The sequence below is a fragment of the Panthera tigris genome, chromosome C1 (genome assembly GCF_018350195.1).
Source record: "Panthera tigris isolate Pti1 chromosome C1, P.tigris_Pti1_mat1.1, whole genome shotgun sequence".
In the NCBI taxonomy this organism is placed as follows: Eukaryota; Metazoa; Chordata; class Mammalia; order Carnivora; family Felidae; genus Panthera; species Panthera tigris.
In genome coordinates, this window is record NC_056667.1 from 152,764,114 (window position 1) to 152,785,393 (window position 21,280).

The 21,280-nt window shown below is 35.6% G+C and overlaps 1 protein-coding gene across 1 annotated transcript in view; it reads right to left on the minus strand.

The window, feature by feature from the left end:
- The window catches only part of SLC38A11 (solute carrier family 38 member 11), a 56,274-nt gene that overhangs the window by 22,470 nt on the left and 12,524 nt on the right, over positions 1-21,280 (minus strand). Inside the window, exons 6-7 of the mRNA XM_007074640.2 lie at positions 17,286-17,392; positions 15,009-15,088 (exon numbers count right to left, since the gene is read on the minus strand). Coding sequence (XP_007074702.1) covers positions 15,009-15,088; positions 17,286-17,392 — 187 coding nt within the window. The remainder of the gene's footprint in view (positions 1-15,008; positions 15,089-17,285; positions 17,393-21,280) is intronic.

The window sequence follows — 21,280 nt, forward strand, 5'->3', positions numbered from 1 at the left end:
GCAATTACTGTTTTAAATTGCTGGGGATCGTGCAGAAAAAAAAAAAAAAGATGAAAGAAGTCATCTTGGTCTATATTCTATATCATAATTTAGAACAGCACTATATAATAGTGCTTTCCATGATGACAGAAATGTTCTATATCTGTGCTGTCCAATATGGTTACTACTAACCACATGTGGCTATTGAGACTTTGAAATCATGGCTAGTATGATAGAGGAATTAGTTTTCAATTTATTTAATTTTATGTAATTTAAATGAATAGCTACATATGGCTAGTTGCTACTATATTGGACAATACAGATCTAGAAGGAGTCATATTGATAACTTTTGTTCAGAGACGTAATTATTTTCTAATGTCTAAAAGAATTAAAGAAATTACCCAAAGAGGTTTAATTTTTTTTTCCTGTAGTGTAGCTTACGTTGTAAATTTCAGCTATTATTTACCACTTGAATTTTCTGAAAGGCAAGTAGAAGAATGGAAGAATTGAATATAACAATAAACAGAAAGAGTACTTTTTTAACGTATAAAGAATCATGGATATCAGAGAGTCTTCAAAATAAAGCAAAAAGCAAAAGCAAAAAAAAAAAAACCAACAAACAAAATTGTTATCATGAATACAGACATGGCAGAAAAGATATAGTACATTGTAGTCATGCTGAAATACTATGAAATATGAATCAATGAAGTGAAATTTAATTTGTTATTACAAAATGATTACAGGATTCCTTTTTTTATTAAAAATTTTTAAAATCTTTATTTATTTCTGAGAGAGAGAATGAGAGAGAGAGAGAGAGACAGAGCATGAGCAGGGGAGGGGCAGAGAGAGAGGGAGACACAGAATCCGAAACAGGCTCCAGGCTCTGAGCTGTCAGCACAGAGCCCAACATGGGGCTTGAACTCGTGAACTGCTAGATCATGACCTGAGCCAAAGTTGGATGCCCAGCCAACTGAGCCACCCAGGCGCCCCTCCTTTTTCTTTCTTGAATTTTAAAGTATAATTCACAATAAATTACCTGTCAACTGGGAATGGCTTTCAAATGATCATTCAAATTCAAACATATTAATTAACATACAACTCTTCTACAATATTTATTTTGTACAAAAGGAGGCAAGTCTTCTTCTGAAGAAATCCCCAAATAAGAACTACTCCCCAGTTGTCTTTGGTTTAGATTCTTCTATTGCTACCGTTGAAGTTTATTTCCCTGAGGAACTGAAACCAACTGCATTCACTGGTGTGTGTCTAGAGTTTGCAATGGAAGCCAATAGTTCTGAAATTAGTCCACTGAGGTCGATAGTGTCTCTTCAGTGTTATTGTTACCTGCTGATGAATGGACTAGCTTTTTACCTCTATTTGGCTCCTACCTGCTTCTTTTATTTACTGTGATTATTTTCTGGCTACAGACCAAACTGTGGTTAATACTAATAAAGGACAACTAAAACAACAATGAACTTAATTTCCTCTATGAAGGACAACCTTACTCACAGCTGAGAAAAACCATATGGAATACAGAAAGCTGTAATGGAAAAAAATACGGGCTTTGAGGTCAGACAAACTTGGATTTAAATTTTAGCATTATGATATACTAGCAGAGTGCCTTGGGGCAGATTACTTAATGACACTGGTCACAATTTTCTCTGCACATTATTAATAATTTTCCACATTATTATTAATAATAATTCTCCACATTATTAATAATTCTATTTACATATCTGGCACAGGGTTAAATAAGAAAATAAATGAGTGTGTTATATAGTGGACAATCAGTATTGGATAAGACCTCCTTCCCACTGTTTCTCCCTTTCCTTGTGTTATCATTAAAGTAACAATGCATGTCTTAGTCTGGCTGTAAGAACCTGCAAATACATGAAATGCCATCTTCATCATAGTATTCATAATTCCTTCAGAGAATAAAGGGACCTTGAGGAGGTTGAGCTATTTTATTTAAAATAAGTGAATGATTAATCTTGAGAATAGACACATATGCTACCAAATAGGCAGCCATTTGGTTGATAATGATGAAAAAGATGAAAAGGTTCATTTATGCTTTGGATATTCACAGTAAATATTCAGTATTCTGTCCCATATACTGATTTTCTGCACAACTGCATCTGTCAAACTGGTGCACCTTCCAGCTGCCTAAGGCCATTTTAGACAATCTCAGGGTACGTGGAGCTGCTCACCTTACTCCAGGGTTTATATCTTAGCGCAGCCATCAGTCTCCCCAGCTGAGCTGGGGCTCTGTGTCGATATGATAAATTTTGCTACCGTGGTGTGGAGACTACCACCAATGGAAGATAATTAAACGTTTGAATAAAAGAGGGCATTCATTAAACCTGAAGATATGTGACATCTAAGATGAGTAGAGAGGCAAACTGCCTGATTATTTAATCACTGGATAATAGACTAATCGCTTAAAAGAAGAAAAAAACAGTTAAAAATTAACCTTTTGCATTTTAAAGCTTCTATCTACACATACATGCACGCATGAACACATACACAAATTAAGGATTATTCTTATTATTTTTTTGTTATTTCAATTTCAAATTATAGAAAGGGTTTATTCTGTCCATATTACTAAAAGTTCTTCCTTTTGTATTTTACCACAAAGATTATAAAAGAATATAGTTATATTTTATCATTGGCATTGAGAAAATAGAAGTACAGTGACATTTAAGTTTATTTCTTGAACACTTACCACTACCTTCTTAGAGACAGTCAGAGGCTACCTACCTGAACAGGAAACTTAAGAGTTTCACTTTGTGGAATTACGTGGGGGGACATGCATTTTGTTTTAAAAAGGTGAAATGGCCTTACACATATTATAAACTCGAGGCGTGTGTGTGTGTGTGTGTGTGTGTGTGTGTGTGTGTGTGTGTGTGTAATAGTTTTTGGAAGCAATAGGAAATAGATCTCTCACAATTTTTACCATATTGAATACACAGTAACTTTTGCTGAATGCATAAATGACAGGCAGAAATAATCAATTCCCAATTTTGGGTGCTAAAGAAATACCCAGTAAAACAAGATAAAATCCTAGTTTAGTCATTGGTTTTCACAGCTATCTCTTCCCAAAGCTATAAGTTAATTGCCAATACGTACGATAGTTGTTCTTTCTTTTATTTCCTAATCTCTTGATCAGGAACAGCATAATAGCAGCTGTAAACTAAGAGATAGGGAAGGGGATTAGATAATCCAGTAACTGGATACATTTCGAGATGGGACTTTCTAACCCATCTGTAACCATCCCCTACCTGTACACCTGTATGGTAAGGTCTACTCCCTTCATGGCATAGTTGCAAGCCCCACAAAAAAGGAAATATACCTTCTTTCTCTCCTCAGACCTTATGAAAATGATATTAAAGGAATTTAAAATGGGAATAAATTCATGGGGGAGGGGATAATGGAAAAGAGACATCAGTGGAGAAGACATTTTGAGAACAAGAAAGCAGATGCTTACATGGTTAGCTGCTGAGAATGGAAGAAGTAACAACCACAGAGAGAGAGCTAATGATGAAAAAGAGCTGATTCCTTTTGCAAAACTTGTGTGTGTGTAAGACTCAGAGACAACAGAAAGCTATGTGGGATGCCCTGGAAAATGGAGAAAATAAAGAAAAATGAAAGATATGAGATCCTGGATATAAGGCATCTAACACAAAAAAGAGGATGACAGTGGGGCTGCAAACAGAAATCAATCCATTCAGAAAGGAGCAACAGGGTGGAAGGCTAGAAGGCTCTGAGTGGGAGGTCTCCAGGAAAAAATAAATAAATAAATCGGTAGATTATCTACCATGTTTGAGCATTTGAAGAAAGAGTAACAAAATGATCAAAATCAAAAGTTAAACTAGGAAAAAATATTTGCAAAAGAAATATTTGCAGTATCTCATGAAATACTGTTATCCAAAACACACAAAGAACACTTAAAACTCAAGAATACAAACAATCCAATTAAAAATGGGCCATAGAGCTTAACAGACACCTCACCAAAGAATACATACAGATGGTAAATAAGTATATGAAAAGATGCACCACATCATATATCATCAAGGAAATGCAAATTAAAACGATAATGAGACACCACAACATATTCACCAGAATGGCCAAAATCCAGTACACTGACAACCCCAAATGCTGGTGAGGATGTGGAGCAACAGGGCCTCGTTCATTGCTGGAGGGAATGCAAAATCACGCAGCCACTTTGGAAGACAGTTTGATGGCTTCTTACAAAACTAACATACTCGAAATATTCAACCCAACAATTGAGTTATGTGTTATTTACCCAAAGGATTTGAAAACTTCTGTTCATACAAAACCTGCACACGATATTTGTACCAGCTTTGTTCATAACTGCCACAACTTGAAAGCAACCAAGATGTCCTTCAGTAGGTGAGCGGATAAATTGTGGAACATCCAAACAATAGAAGATTACTCAGTGCTAAAAAGAAATGAGCCACCAACCCATGAAAAGGCATGGAAAAATCCAAAATGCATATTGCTAAGTGAAAGAAGCCAATCTGAAAAGGCTATATACATATTGTATGATTCTATATTTCATTATGGAAAAGGCAAAACTATGGAGACAAAAAAGATCAGTGGTTGTTTGGTGTTGGAAGGTTAGGGGAAGGGGTGAATAGGTGGAGCACAGAGGATTTTGGGGGCAGTGAAAATACTCTGCATGATAATACGATGTGTACATGAGACTATACATTTGTGCAAATCCACAGAATGTACAACACCAAAAGTGAACTCTGATAGAAACTACAGGCCTTGATGATTATGATGTACTAATCTGGTTCCATCAATTGTAACCAATGTACTACTCTGATGGGTGGTGTGGACAAAGAGAGGCCACACATGTGTGTGGTTAGTGGGTATATAGAAAATCTCTGTACCTTCTTCTTTGCTGTGAACCTAAAACTGCCTCAAAAAACTCAAAGCCTTACCAAAAGAAAAAAAAAAAAAGCTAACTTGGACGTCCAGCTAAATCTGGTTAGAAACACAATCAAAAGCAAGTATTAATTCTGGGGGGAAAAAAGTATACAAGAATAGAAATATAACTAATTTTGAACATGGTGTTATATCTCCATGTATTAGGATATGGTCAAAAGGAAAGATAATTTGAGAGAGATAAATCTTCATCTACTATATAGGCAAAGAGTGAGAATCCAGAAATAACAGTTACAAGCACATTATGCAGAGGTAAAGATGTAAATGTCAAAAGATAGAGATGAAATAGAAAAGGATTTGGTAAAAAGGTTTCTCTATTTCATTAAAAGCCATTTGTAATATTTGATTTTGTAAAAATATATGAATGTATTCTTTTGAGAAAAAATAAAACCAAATAACAGCAGTACTGGGAAGAAGCAGGATCCTATAAAATGTCTTACAAAGTTTCAAATGGATCATGGCAACATAATGGAGGCTTACCATCAGGTTCAGAGGATTCAAGACATAATGCTTCAAGTGTTTTAATATATTTTTTTATTAACACAAATAGAGACTGGCTTATGGCAATTTGCAACCTTGGTACAGCAAATTACTTTCAAAACAATGACAGCTTCTCTTATTCCGAAAAAAGAAAAAAATCCAGTCAGATGCTTAATTATATTCTTTTTAGAAACGTTTTGTATGTGTGGAGGGGGATGGGAGTGGGGAGGTTCAGGGACATAAATTCACTTTGCAACATCATTTCCACTTGGATTCTTGGATTCAGACATTTCATCCTATTTTGAAAGGCAAGCTCCACCTTATCTTCACAACAGCTAAGCATTTATAAGACAAAGCAGCAGAAAGCCGGTCCTATCCAATGTATCTCTAGTCTTCACAGACTTAATGAAAACAAGCTTCAAGGGGATTGCTTCTGATCCTGAGCACATCACACCTCTGATCGAGAGGATCAAACATGATACCTCTCTGTGGTACCTGCCCAAACTCTTTTCGGCTACACATAGGCATACAATCATACAATCTCGGCAGAGCCTGCTTTTCTGTTAAGAGATCCTTACATATTAACCTTGTCAGCCAGACACATCTGAGAGTTAAGTGCTCTGGCAGGCACACAAACAAAGGCTCCACATTTCCTGTCACACCACAAGCTATTAATGATATAGGCAGGTCTGCCCATTTCCCCAGCTTGGGCATCAGCTGACAGCTCTCTGCCACCTCCTTGCTCCCAGCTCACATTTCTTCTGATTCTCTTCTGTAAACAATTGTGGTCTATGTGGACACACAAAGCTGTTCAGGAAAGTTCTTGGGAATCACTCTAAACATCAAAGCTGATCCTTTTTTAAAAAAACAAATTTTACACCAAGCTGATCTTGAACTAAAATTTACATAAAACATTATGCTGATTTTTTTTTGCCAAAATATCATTTTTATTTTTTATATGAATTATATGAAAGTTTGCACAGCGTGGTACCATTAACATCACAAATACTTCTTGTTTTCCATTTGGGATGCCAATCACTTTTGATTCTTATTCTATTACCTACTTATTTCTTCTTTCCCACTATTGGCTCCAATTCCTCTGTGAACTCTTCACAAGTTGGTGTTAACTGTTTTTGTGAGTTGGACTGAAAGGGCAGAGAGTGGGTGGGAGGGGACAGACTGAACTTTTGGGTAAAATGAAAACTTGTTAGTATTATGAGTGTTGTCTGGGTTCTCTACTTTGTTTTTCATGAAATGTTTTTAAATTAAAATATAACGTGGGTTCATATTAAAATAAAGGTAATTTCAGATGTGAGCTCCAGATAATTGTTTCCAGTGGGTTCCACTTGGGTTACGCCATTCTTCACCTTACACATTGTTCCTGTACAATCTTTGCCATACCAGACTCTCCCTAAACTCAACCTGCATTTCCAAAACACTGAATGACTTCTACTCCTTCATTTTCTTCCCCATTCCAAGAGCTACTCAAAATCAAGATATTAAAATATTAAACGTTTCCTATGATTTTCCCAGACCTGCTTCCTCTCTGAGTTAACAACTTAAAAGAAGCAAGCGTCCTTCCTCTGTGTTTCCATAACACCATGCTCATAATTCTATGAAATAGTCTATTGAGGTTATCTTTTATGTATTTGTCTTCCCTACCTCACTCCCCAATGAGTTATGTGAGACCTGCAGAAAGGAACTGTGCTATATTGATCTTCACAGACGTATATCCTAAAAAACTGACCTGGTAAGCGAATGCTTACTGACTGAACTGACTCTCCCATTTTCTCCTTTTGGTGGTGAGTTCTAGACCATCTAACAGTCCAGTTGTCCAAGCTGGACACTCTGACATCAATCTCTTCTTCTTCCTCTTCTTCACTTCTGCCAGCCTTTTTGTCTTTTGCCTGGATGCTTGCTATAGATAGACTCCTTCCGAGTCTTTGTACCTCTATCTATACTCACCTCTGCTGTAAGATTAGTCCATTGATAGGGAGACTTGCTGCAGTTGCTCTCCTGCTGAAGAACCTCCAATGCCCCATCAGCTAAACAACAAATTCAAATTTCTTAACACTACACATGAAGCTTTCCTTCCATGTTGGTCTCTGCCAGCCTGTCTATGGTCATTTATTTGCATAGCCTAGTCAAACTCTCAGCTCAGAATCACCAAAGTCTAGTTACTTCCTAAACACAGAGGGCTACGTAGGTGGTGGAGATAGGAGAATGGGGGTCAGTGGATTAGGAAAGCACCATCTTCAGTAATTTTTCAAATGAGGTAACATGAGGTTACCTTAAGGATCTCTTAAGGTAACATGGAGACATGGCTGTTGTTAAAACTGTGATAAAATATATATTTGAGGAATGATTTAAAGCAAGATAGAGTTTTTGGGAAAATTCTCAAGGGCAGCACTTTATTTTCCTTTGATAGTTCCCAAACCAATGGCAGTATCCCTCTTAACCTTGAACTGCTTCTGCCATTCTACACATCACATGTTAAAGACATCACATGTCTGGGCCTCACACACTTCGGCCAATAGTAGCTTCCAACCTCTCCCCGTTTTCCTTTTTGACCCAACTAACATTAGTACATTTTTTTTCAAGCAGGAGATCATATATTCTTTTATCTTGAAATATTATTACCTGCCTGCCCAGGTTGGGCTAAGGGCCCTGTCTCTATTTCTAAGTTCTTTCCCATAATTCTACTCATCATTATATTGAAATTATCTTTCAAATGTCTGTTGTTGCCATCCATAAACTATAGGTATTTAAGGTCAGGGACTGTCCTTTCTTCATCTTTATAGCCTGAACACCTAGAAGAGAGACTGACATTAACTAGACTTTTCATAAATGCTTGTCGACTGGAAGAACAGACTACTCTATTTTTGCCCTTTGTTTGTGAATCACACCACATGCCAGTTTGGCTTCTCACTGGAAATAACAGACAGGTGAAAAACTCACTACGGCAGCCATTTAAAAAAATAATTGATGATGAGTAGAATACATTCTTAACACCGAGTAGCCTAAGCGGTTTCTCCAGCTCTGCTAGCACAGTGACTGGATGAATCTTTCCTGAGAATACATTGTCTTGCAGCTGTTTTTTCCTATTTTCATGTAGACTCAAGTCAAACGATGGATCTACTTGTTGCTTCATGTGAGCAATCTGTCTGGCAAAATGTACCAGTTCTAACACTGCTGCAGAACTTGGAATCAAATGGTATTTTAGTAAATCAGTTAGCTAATTTTGCTGGCATGAAAGTAGGCTTAGTAAATTTTTCTTTGACAGGGAATGTTTTTGCATGAAATTTTTATTGTCTCATGATAATTTTTACTGTCTCATTACTTCAAAATTATAGTTAATCTCAAAATTGAAGCAATTAAAAGCAGAAGGCACAAAGTTTCATTCATTTATTCCACTGATCATTCAACACTCTTTTGCTGCAATTCTAATTCTGTGTTAGGTTCTGTGCTGAGTCATGGGTATATGATGTGAAAAGAGCTAATGCAATCCTGTTCTCATGGAGCTTGCAATTGTGGGAAAGGGATAAAATACACAAGAAAACATAAAATATGAATAAAGATAATTTAACATATAGTGTGATTATTTCATTCCTATGCACAGATCCCTTCTTACTTTCCATGGTGAAACTTCTAAATATAACCAACTAAAATATTCATGTTCTGAACATACCTTTGTCTACCACACTTTCAGATAATAATCTCATCTCTGAAAAAATATGGGCATGCACATTCAAATGCCCTTCTCTGGTCTTCAGAATGTATCCATATTTTACTCTCCATACTTGATCTTATTGTTTCAAGAGGAAGAAGCATCCCAGTTCCTCGTCAGGGATTACTCTATATTTTAAATTCCAAATTTTCAAGATCTCCTGGGGGACTTGGTTCCATTTTTTGGCTTGACCTGTAACATGCTCAATATCTCCCATTGTAAAAACAAAAATGTATCTGTTAGAGTTCTTCCTGTCTCAAGCTACTGTTTTGCCATGTTACTTTCATTCATTGATGCTCTTAAAAAACAAAAAGAGGTGGGTATGTATTTGCCCAATTCACTTCCCTACCATTCACTTGCATCTTACTTTTCTCTAACCTGATGTCCACTAATATCATTTGACTGATGTTCCTAATGGTTACCAGTAACCTACTGTCACCTGAGGTGGACATCCGTAGCTTGTATCATACAGTGGCTACTCCCTCTTCTCCTGGCATCATTGCCTTGACTTCTTTTGGGACCTCTTTTTCCTCTACTCTCAATCCATGTGCTTTAGTGGGAGTGACCCTATCCTTAGCATTAAGGGTAGGCATGTAACAAACACGAGCAAGTCAACACAGGCTATGATGATAGAGTTTGGGATCATCACCAGTCCCCATTAGAGGCAATCAGAACTAACAGTGGAAGTAAGGTTGGAGGTAACCTAAAAGAGAAACCTCATTCTCTTTTCATGGACTGGGACTTGAATGGATGTAGGCTGGTTCTGCTACTGCCATCTTGTCACAATGAGGAGACAGCCTTTCAGAAACTGGAGCCAAAACAGGAAGCAAAGCCAAGAAGTGGGAAAAGAGAAACTGTGTCTGATTTCATTGATTAAACTGCTAAATACAATCAAATCTAATAACGGGAATACCTTTGAACTTTGTAGTTATGTGAAACAATAAATTCTCTTTTGCTTCAAGCAGTTAGGATTCTGTGGTTGCTGTCATTTGCAACAAAAAAGGATAATAATTTAGTCATAAAAAATCGATGGCTTGTATTTGACAGAACTAATCATTGCCTTTTTAAAAAATGCACTATTCCTCTGTCTTTACCCATTTTTTCTAATCCTTCCTTTAATCCCCTCCAGGTCCTCTTTATGTATAGCATCAAATTGTAGAATTGTAGGATCAGAATGGATAAGGGGCAAAGAAACTAATACATATTAAGATCCTTGAGGAAGGAACATTTCATATGCATAAAAGCCTGTTGAAAGTATGGACACACTCTTTGGAATTATGTTTGGAACACCACACTAATGATTAAACTGCTATAAAAGAGATGTTATATGAAGAGAAAATAGTTGTAAATTTGGACTGCATGCTATCATTTCCATTCTGAATGTAAACAATGGAATATTAATGAGGCACAGAATGAAGGTTTTCATAGTGATAATGCCTCCAATGGTAGTTTGAAAAAAAAAAAAAAAAGGAAGAACTGTCATTGCATTTTGATACTAGCACACTTTCTAGAAAGCAATTAAATTGCCTTGCCACCTCAGTTTTTAGAAAGCAAAAGGTTGGAAAATGCAATAAAAATGAACATTATTTCCAAAGAGAACTGAAAGTCATTGGACTATAAGATATTTGAAATCATATCAAAAAGCAGAATTTATAGCCTTATGAGTTATGAAAAAGGAAATTGAATCGTGTGTTTTATTTTTAAAACACAACGACTAAAAAGGTGTTTCCATAGTAACAAGGTCAATACCAGTAGCCATTACAGACCTTCCTCTTTGCTGATAGTGGGTTTAAAGATCTTTTCCAAATACCATTTTAAAAGCCCTATGAAAAAGTACAGCTTTTCTGATCATTCCTCTGAACCAAAAATGAGGAAAAACACACATGGAGTATTGAGTTTCTCATGTTTTATGGATTATAAGCATTTATGGTTGTCATATTTTCAGAAAGAAGACTGCCTGACTAGCTATTATGCCAGCCCTCGAACATGGGATTTGATTAGCCTGATTGTAAATCTGGACAAACAGAAGTTGTTTGCAGTAGTATTCAAACAGAAATAAAAGGCAGCACGATATTAGAAAAAAAATACTTTTTTAACATCTAAATATTGAAAGAGTTAAGTAAATAATCCCTGTTATTAGAAAAATTGCAAAGGCTCAGATGAAGCATGATATCACCACTAGAGGAAGGTTAGAAAGATACAGACCACATTTTGTTTACAACAGAAATAAATAGCTCTTTGGCCATAAAATCAATTCATTTAGTGCCACCAGGAAATGGCCTCTCCTTCCTCTTTCCTTTGTATCAAGATACACTTGCCCATATGACAGTCATTTGTGCTGCCTTATCTTCCCCAATAACTGCGAGCCCCTTGAGAATAGAGATATTTTCTCTTTGTATTCACAATAGTATCTCACATACGTTTTGCATTTAAAAACTAAAAAATAAGTAGAGAATGAATTGTGAAAAATAATGGCACAACAGTGCCTAAAATAACACAAAATCTGTGGTGTATTTTTAGAAATGATACGTCAGTAAAAACGTGTACTCGTGATTTAAATCTCTTTAAACCAAGAGGCTCTAGATCCTTGTTCACAGACTCAAAACTGTTAAATAATGAATTGTTTCCTAGACCAATTCCCTCAGAGTCTCTGCAGCTGGGGTCCTGGCATCAGTATTTTTGACAGCTACTCGGGTAAACCTAAAGCGATGCTAGAGTTGAAAATCATTGCTTTAAACTGTCCACTGGGGCTCAATTAAAGATTAATTTATTTACCTCCAACTTTTAGCTACTTGTTTTTTTTTTCCTCAATATTGCCTCATAGTACTGTATTTGCCAAATCTATAAGACTTTTTTTTTTTTTCTTTTCAGGGAGAGAGAGACAGCACACACACAAGCGAGCAGGGGAGAGGGGCAGAGAGAAAGAATCTTAAGCAGACTCAAAGTTCAGCGCGGAGTCTAACACAGGGCTCAATCCCTGTGATCCTTGGGATCATGACCTGAGCCAAAATCAAGAGCCCAACACTCAACTGACTAAGCCATCCAGGCAACCCTATAAGGCCTTTTATTATAACCTAATAATTTATTCTCTAGAGTCACTTTTTATAATAAAAGCTCCAATTAAAAAAGTTCTGTTTTACACAATTAAAAATGTTAACCAACAATTATCTATTGTATTCTGTTCAATATACTTATTAGTTTTTTGTTGCTGTAAATTCAGCTTCTGAAAAGCAGAGATGAATACAGTTCCATATAGTAGATACTAATCAAGGTCAGTAGAATTTAATATATGATGTTGTGCTTTTATGCTTACCTTTCCTGGGCCTGGAATGTCTTTCACACTTTTATCTACCTGAAAAAATTGAGACTCATCTTTCAAAACACCCAGATCGTATCTTTCTTCCTCCAGGAAGCCCTTCCTGATTCAAACTATTAAGCCCTCTCTTCTTTGGCACTGCTACTGCATTTATGCCTGTAGTTTGCACTTCTCCTACTGCACTGCCATTTCTTTTTCTTTTCTTCTTTTGTTTTTAAAATAAGTCCATTTGCACTACTTGATTGTGAACAACTTACACCAGGTGCTGACTTATGCCTCTCTGCTCTTTTACTCTCAGGGTGTGGCAAAATAGCTAGAAACAACAGGCATTCAGTAAGAGTTTACTAAATGAAAGAACGAATGTCCACAATGAAGTGAACTGGATGCATTTCAAAACCACGATTTCTGAGGACTAAGTTGTGTCTCCTTCAAAAATTCATATACCCCACGTGATGGTATCTGGAGATGGGGACTCCAGGAGATAATTAGGTTTAGAGGAGGTCCTGAGGGCAGGGCTTTCTTGATGGGATTAGTGTCCTTATAAAGAGCTAAGTTATTGTTGGTATTAGTATGTAAATGTTTGTGAAAATCATCTCCCAAATATACAAGTTACTTTAAAATAAAGCTAAATAGTTTTTCTTTATTTTGACTATATATGTTAAAGCTTATATAATAATTTTCAAGCCCTTACTGAATATGGAATTTTTTATTTGTTAAGATGCACATTTGGATTTTTTTTTTAATTTTTTTTTAACATTTATTTATTTTTGAGACAGAGAGAGACACAGCATGAACGGGGGAGGGGCAGAGAGAGAGGGAGACACAGAATCGGAAGCAGGCTCCAGGCTCTGAGCCATCAGCCCAGAGCCTGACGCGGGGCTCGAACTCACGGACCGCGAGATCGTGACCTGAGCCGAAGTCGGACGCTCAACCGACTGAGCCACCCAGGCGCCCCTGGATTTTGAAATCCACTGAAATAAATATAAAAATTTTTAAGTTTTTTAAACTTTCATCTGTCTCATGCATAAGCTAGGTGTTTTCTAGAAGAGAGATATGAGTGCCATTCAGAATTGCCTAATACTGGGTCTGTGACTTGTTGAAATCAAATAAATATCTTGATCGGTTGAAAAAAAAAAAAAAAAAAAAAGAGATACCAGAGAGCTTGCTGTCTCTCTCCCTCTCTGCCCTGTGAGGACACAGCAGGAAAGCAGCTTTCTGCAACCAGGAAGAGATCTCTCGCCAAAACCTGAACATACTGACAGCCTCTAGAACTATGAGAAAATAAACTTCTGTTGTTTAAGAACCCCAGTCTACAGTATTTTGTTCTGGCACCCCAAGCTAATACAACTATGAACTGGGATTAAGTTATTTGATGAGAACATTAATATAAATGTTATATTAATACTTATGCTTACTTATGCTTTTTTATTTTAATCCTTTAAAAAATACATTTTTTTTCCCAAAGGAAAGGCTATATCAAATGCAATTAGACTAGATATTTCATAATTCCTCCCAAATAAATTAGAGGCATAATTTTTGGTATTTTCCTGGTTGACTAAGAACCCAGACATCAGCATATGAAGTTGAAAATGATGTGATCTTTCAGAACAATTAATCAATAGGAAAGAATAAGTTATCTTGGGGACCTTGTTATCAAAGATAGTTATTTATCAGGATTCCTTTTTTCTCCCTCACAGGTTACATTCATTAAAGACCCAGTACAGTCTTTGTACTGTGCTATAGACACTGTCTTAAGTTAATTTTATTTTGTCTTAAGACCAATTTAAGCTTGTTTCATTCCAGCATTCTCTTGGGACTCTGGATAATAAACTCTCCAACCCTTATCTGGAGAATCTACTCTATAATCAAGGCATAAAAATGGAATTGTTTGAAATAGCAGTATCCACGCTTTGTCTTATAGATAAGTTATATTTTTAAAACTTGGGGAACCAATACTAAGTTATCAACATTTTATTTGGCCAAATAACATTCAAAACAAATGAATGCCACGGTCAGCAATTAACATCAGTTCACAAGTGACAAAGCATCTTCACACAAATTAATTAAAGAATATAATCTTAGTAGAGAATAAAAGGTGGTTTTCAAAGTGACTATATTCCTGTAGTGGGGAAACAGCTACTATATTCCTTATTCTCATTTCGGCCTATGTTGGTGAAACTTCGTTAAGGGCAAATTTCTCTCAGATAGAAAAAAGTTTCTGCCATTTACCATTTTTCCTCCTGAGTGCTGGACTTCATTCCTATTTCTCACTATTCAAAACCCTTTCTTATTCTAATTCTTAGGATTGGCCATTAACATAAAAAGTAACCTCAGTTTAATCACATCAGCATGCAGGGTCCAGATGAAAAATGCCTGTCTACTTAGATGTAATTATTTTCTCTCATTTTGTCAAATACTAAAGATAAATAATGCTTCCAATGCCATGATTACTTTATACTTCAGTATTTACAATATAGTATATAAATATCTACTGAAGGCTGTAAATTAAAAACTAACCAAGATAGCAATAAAACTTACATGTATGGACTCAGTGAGACTACCCTTGCCATTACAATTCCAAGAATCAGAGTTGTTAAAACTGTAGACAGAAGAGAGATCTGCAAAAGAAAATGTAAAGATGTTGTCAGTTTGGAAGAAAAATCGTTGTATTGAAAATATTAGGTGTTTCTCTTTTTACTTGTATAAACACATATACAGTTTTTGTTTACACAATCCTATAGTAGTTTATTCTTACAGACTGGTGTTGATAATCTCAAGCATGTAACTTTTTATCAGATCACAGTATTACTTTTTTTCTCAAAATAGGGGACAAGTACCATATATGAGTGCTCTAATCTTGCAACAGGGCTTGAAATGTTTTTAGTGGCTTACTGTATAGAATACAAAACTGGTGATTTTCATTCATGAAAGTGAAAGGGAAGTTGTTTTCTTTTTTCTTCAGGTCCTATTTTGGTGTTGGCTTGTGCTTCTTTTCTACCTATAATTACTTCTTCTGCTTCTGTCTTTACCTTCTCCTCTCCCTTTCAACATAAGACCCTCCCCACACATACTCACTTTCACACATTTTGGGTGTCCTCTCCCTTTTCCCTTCTATTCTCTAGCTCTGTTAGTCTATTTTTCCTATTTGGCTTTGCCCTTTGGTCTGTTTCTACAGTCTTTGCTTTTTCCCCTCTCTTCTGTCACTATTTCAATGGTTAAAATATAAACCGGTCTGTGTGTATATGTGTTCTGTGCACTCAATATTAGATCTGTGTTTCTGCCCTTAATTTTTTAATGGATACGCCCATTTTAGACTTCTTTCTCTAATAAGAGAAACATAATATGAAACTGCTTTTATTTCATTTGATTGTCATTAACCTTGTTTCCTGGGTTGCTAGTTTTTAACTAGAAAGAAGGTTGTATTATGAGTCCTCTGATCTACTGAGGAACAGAGATTTTAAATGACATTCCCCAGGTCACACAGCTAGAAGATGGCAGAGGGAGAATTCAAATGCAAGCATCCTGACTCCAGATCAGGACTCCTAACTACTGTGCTTTGCTCACTGGGAGGTTTATTTAGACATTTCAATATGAATCTTTTAAAGGGAATTTAGGGAAAATGTCCAGGTATTAATAATATGATAGAATATTAGCTTTCTTTTTATGAATGCCCAGCCTTCTGCTCTCAGAAAATAACATTTACGTCTATAACATGTGAAATGGAAAATTGTTCAGCCATTTAAAATTTTTCACAAAAAAGCTCTTGTTTATTTCTGGAAGTCTGTTAGGGAATGAAGGTAGAGTGGTCAGGATACTTTGGAATATCATCTCCACTCTCAGCTCCATCTAGAAGGACTGTGGGTAACAGGACCCATAACATGATCCTTATGGAAGGGTCCATAACTACAGATACACATGAAACATCACAGTAAAAAGTAAAATTCACTCAAGTGTTGAACTCTTCAAATTAGAACATAAAAAATATATAAATAACTCTCTTTAAAAATGATTCATCAGAATGCTTGGCAAAATATAGCTATAACACCAATAATATTTTGCATAAAATACAAACACTCCTTGAGAGTAATGAAATAAAAATATAAGTAGATAAAGGCTAACCCATGCAGATGAGCGTATATGGTGAGATGAATAATTACTTGTTTGGTTTCACTAAAAATAAATCATAATTTCTCTTTAGCAATAAGAATCATACACAATGGCCAAATTTTCATGAATCAATCAACATACTGACATTTAAATTCACTGGATGAAACACATTGTAGTTTACTAAAAAATTTTTAGCCAATGAAGTGAGTTATCCTTACTTCTTAAACTTAGTCTAACTTTAAATTGTTTGAACTACTATCTGTAAAAATGATAGAACATTTTTTCAGTAAATTAGACTTGTGCAAGTATAATTCTTTTTATTTTCTAAATTGAAAGTATGCTGTCTGCTTTCAGAGTATCTACCTTAAAAAAAGGAAAGTAAAGGACATATTTATTTCATAATCATTAACTATTTAACCATCAATTCCCACAAATAAGATTAATATTCAAGCACAGTTTACTCTAGTATAATTATAAGTAAACTAAAAGAAATTAAGATAAATATTATAATTAAGAACTTGGCCATAGAGAAGATAGTTTCACAAAATTAGTACAGGTAACAAAGTACACTTCAGTACCTTTTTATTTTTTATTTTTAAAATATAATTTATTGTCAAATTGGCTAACATACAGTGAGTAAAGTGCGCTCTTGGTTTCTCATTTCTGCTCTTGGCTTCAGTCTGCACCTTTTTAAAATGTAAAAGTTACCTTTCCAAGCTTGGCTATATCACGATACAAGGACAAAGGCAGAGTAAAGGCAGCCGTGGAAAGCACAATAATGAAGTGGCGACCAATAAACAAGTTTGCAGGGTCAACTAAAACACAACAAATATTATAAAGTCTTTATGGATATGAGTAACACACCAGGGATACAAGTAATTAGCCAAATACTTAATTGCAAAAATAACTCAACATTAAATGTTACCTAAATGACAAAGATTTTGAGTAAATCCCATAAAATCGTGTAAAAATAGAAATTATTCACAAAAATATAAATACAAAATAACTTAAGGATGAACCTATAGTTCAAATAATCTTTAAAAAAATTTTTTAATGTTTATTTATTTATTTTTTAAAGTTTTAATTTATTTTTGAGACAGAGAGAGAGACAGAGCATGAGCAGGGGAGGGGCAGAGAGAGAGAGGGAGACAGAATCTGAAGCAAGCTCCAGTCTCTAGCTGTCAGCACAGAGCCTGACGCGGGGCTTGAACTCACAGACTGTGAGGTCATGACTTGAGCTGAAGTCGGATGCTTAAGCGACTGAGCCACCCAGGCACCCCTTAATGTTTATTTTTGAGAGAGAGAGAGAGAGAGTGAGTGAGTAGGGGAGGGGCAGAGAGAGAGAAAGACACAGAATCTGAAGCAGGCTCCAGGCTCTGAGCTGTCAGCACAGAGCCTGACATGGGGCTCAAACTCATGAACCATGAGATCATGACCTGAGTTGAAGTGGGACACTCAACCAACTGAGCCACCCAGACACCCCTAGTTCAAATAATCTTATATGTTTCATTCAAATCATTTTAATAGCCTTCTAGTCAGTTTTCCTGCTTTACCTTTCCTTTGTCCCCCTAGAGTATACTTATAACCCAGAAAGTACAAAGATCCTTCCCAAAGGTTAAACACATGATGTCACTGTTGGTTCAAAACTCTCTAATGACAAATCCCTTCAATAGGAAGTAAGCTACATGAGGACAGGGCATGTTCTGAGGATTTTTCTTTTTTTTTTTTTAATTTCAGTATTAAAAAGAGACATGAGCAGTAAAACTTAACATTTCAAAAATCAAGCTTTAGGTAAAGATATTCTATTTCTACACTTTTGTTGAGAAGCAGTGGTCTCCCTGAAGAAAAGTAGACAGAAACAACTTGTGTAGGGAAGTCTTTGGGAAGCTCTGCAGAAACCAGTATACACTGCAGACTCTTGGCTATCATAATGAATAAATAATTGTGTGTGTGTGTGTGGGGGGGGGTGTATGTGCACACGTGTGCCCGTCATCAAATACAAGCAAAAGTTGTAAACATAAAATAAAACATACTTGCAAGGGTTTATATCATTTTAAAGCTGTGCTAATCATAGTGTTAACTTCAGGAGCTATATATCCATTCCAAGGAAGACACCACTGCTTAAACATTTGAGCTCATATTGAATTCTTTCAGAGATCCTACCACTAGGTTTTTGAAAGGTCCCCAGTGATACCAAGTCTTTGTTCATTAATTTGTGCAAAGTCTAAGGTCTATAGAATAAGTGAGTGAGTGTGGTTAAAAAAAAAAAAAAAAGCTATTACTGGGAAAAGTGAGACTCATTTTCTAATTTTCTCATATGGCTAATTAACTTACAGGGAAGTTCTCAGATGCAATTTCAAAGTGGTATAAATATACACACAAACACACACACATACATACTGTAATAAAAAATAATCATGAATATTTGTTTAACTCAGACATAATTAAACAATTATCATAAAGTTGTGAAATCAAAATACTAAAACAGGAAGTTCAAGTTCCTGAACCCTGAGCTCAACTACTTACATATTTCTGGTGAACATAATTTGAATTAAATTATTTGCATATCTGTTTCTGTTTACCCTTTCGAATAATTTGCTCTACTAATATGTTTGGTAGAAAGTATAGGTTCTCTTCACTAGGAAATTTTAAGTCCTTAAAAAACACTGAAATAGAATCCTATGAATAGCAGAGACGAACCTAGTAACAAAGGCTCTCTATTACCATAAAGGACATTTTTTAATAAGGATCTAATGATGAGATCTATTATTTATACTGATCTTCTAACAAAAATACACCTGAATAAGTATTTTAAGTGTTTAAACTATAGTAAGATTTTTTAAAGTCTATTTATTTTGAGAGAGAGAGAGCACAAGCAAGGGAGCAGCAGACAGAGAGGGAGAGAGAATCCCAAGCAGGCTCAGCACTGTCAGCATAGGGACTAACGTGGGGCTTGATCCCAGGAACCATGAGATCATGAGATGAGCTGAAATCAAGAGTCAGATATTAACCGACTGAGCCACTCAGGCACCTCTAAACTATAGTAAGATTTTTGAGAAATTTCAAAATCATCTAAACATACACATTCTTATACCAACATTTCTTACTACTTAGACTTGTACCAAAGCTTTGGTTATCTGAGAGAAATATAAGCAATTCCCACTTGCCAGTCTAAGACATTGGTGATATATTTCAGGGGAAAAAATACAGCTAAGGATTTTATCTACTTCTAAAAGTATTTTGGCATCATCTTATACTTTATAAAATATACAAACAAGGCACACATTATAAAATATTCCATTCAACAATGATAAATAAACTGTGATAAGGGGCACCTGAGTGGCTCAGTCAGTTGAGCATCCGACTTCAGCTCAGGTCATGATCTGATGGTTTGTGAGTTCAAGCTCCGCGTCGGGCTCTGTGCTGACAACTCAGAGCCTGGAGCGTGTATTGAATTCTGTGTCTCCCTCTCTCACGGCCCCTCCCCAGAGATCATGCTCTGTCTCTGTCTCTCTCTCTCTCAAAAATAAACAAAAAAATTAAAAAACTGTGATTAGAATAAAGTGTGTTCTTTGCTATGTGGCCTATTTTTTTAAATTCATTTTTGATTATTAAAAATTTAATAACCAGGGAGGGAGGTTTAAAGGGAACTTTAGCTTTGTAGAAGGTGTTTTATTTATGTGAAGAGTATATATCCATATATTATTTATAACTAAAAAACAACAAAAATGTGATTGAAATGTTTCTCTTTTGGGGAAATTTAAATTAATTTTGGTCTATTTTGTTGTACAGCCGATATTATACAGGAGAATACTGAACTGCCATCAAAGCAAATAGGATAGGTATCTATAATTTGATATAAAAGTGTGTCCCTACTATACTACTAAGAGAAAAAGCACATTATAGAATGAGTTGTATAGTATTATCTTAGTCATGTGAATATCTGAAGTCATACATATTCTTAAGACTCTGGAGGTATATGTTAAAAAGGAAGGGAGGAAGGAAAGTAGGGAGAAAGTTGTTGGAAGAATTGTCCCTACCTGGTTTTCCCCAAACAAAGAAATTATGAGTATGCTCTATCTCCTCTATTTTGTCTGTGTTTTCTATTATTTCCTAGTAAATATATATATTTTTCAAATAAGAAAATGAAGTGATAAAAAGATTTTTCTAAATTAATATATGCTCCTTTGAAGACATAAAACGTAACAAAGGAAACAAAAAAATCTTCATGAATCCAATTAAAAGATAATCACAGCTGACATGTGAATGTATTTTTTCTTGTTTTTTCCCTTAGTTGTTGATGAAAATAGAAAGTTTACATAATTAGGTCATATTTTATACACGGCATTCTTCCACTCACATGATCTCAGTTTATGAAAACATGATTTGTAGGCTGGGGGCTAGAACAGAAGCTGCTGATAAGAGCTAACAGTGTTGGGTAATCCTGCTATCTGCCAAGGACCATCGGTATTACCTCTGTTGTTTCACACAATTCTATGAAGCAGGTGGTACTCTACTTCGTAATTGAGAGATGAAGAGACTAGAACTCAGAGAGGGCATTAACCTTCTCAAGGCCACACAGCCAGCAAACAGTGTGTCTGTGATTTGATGGCCAAGTCTCCCTGATCTCCGTTTCCACTAAACCCTGTGAAAGGAGTAGGTGTGATTTCTAGTTTTAGGTTTTGTTTTCTTTTGGTTTGTAT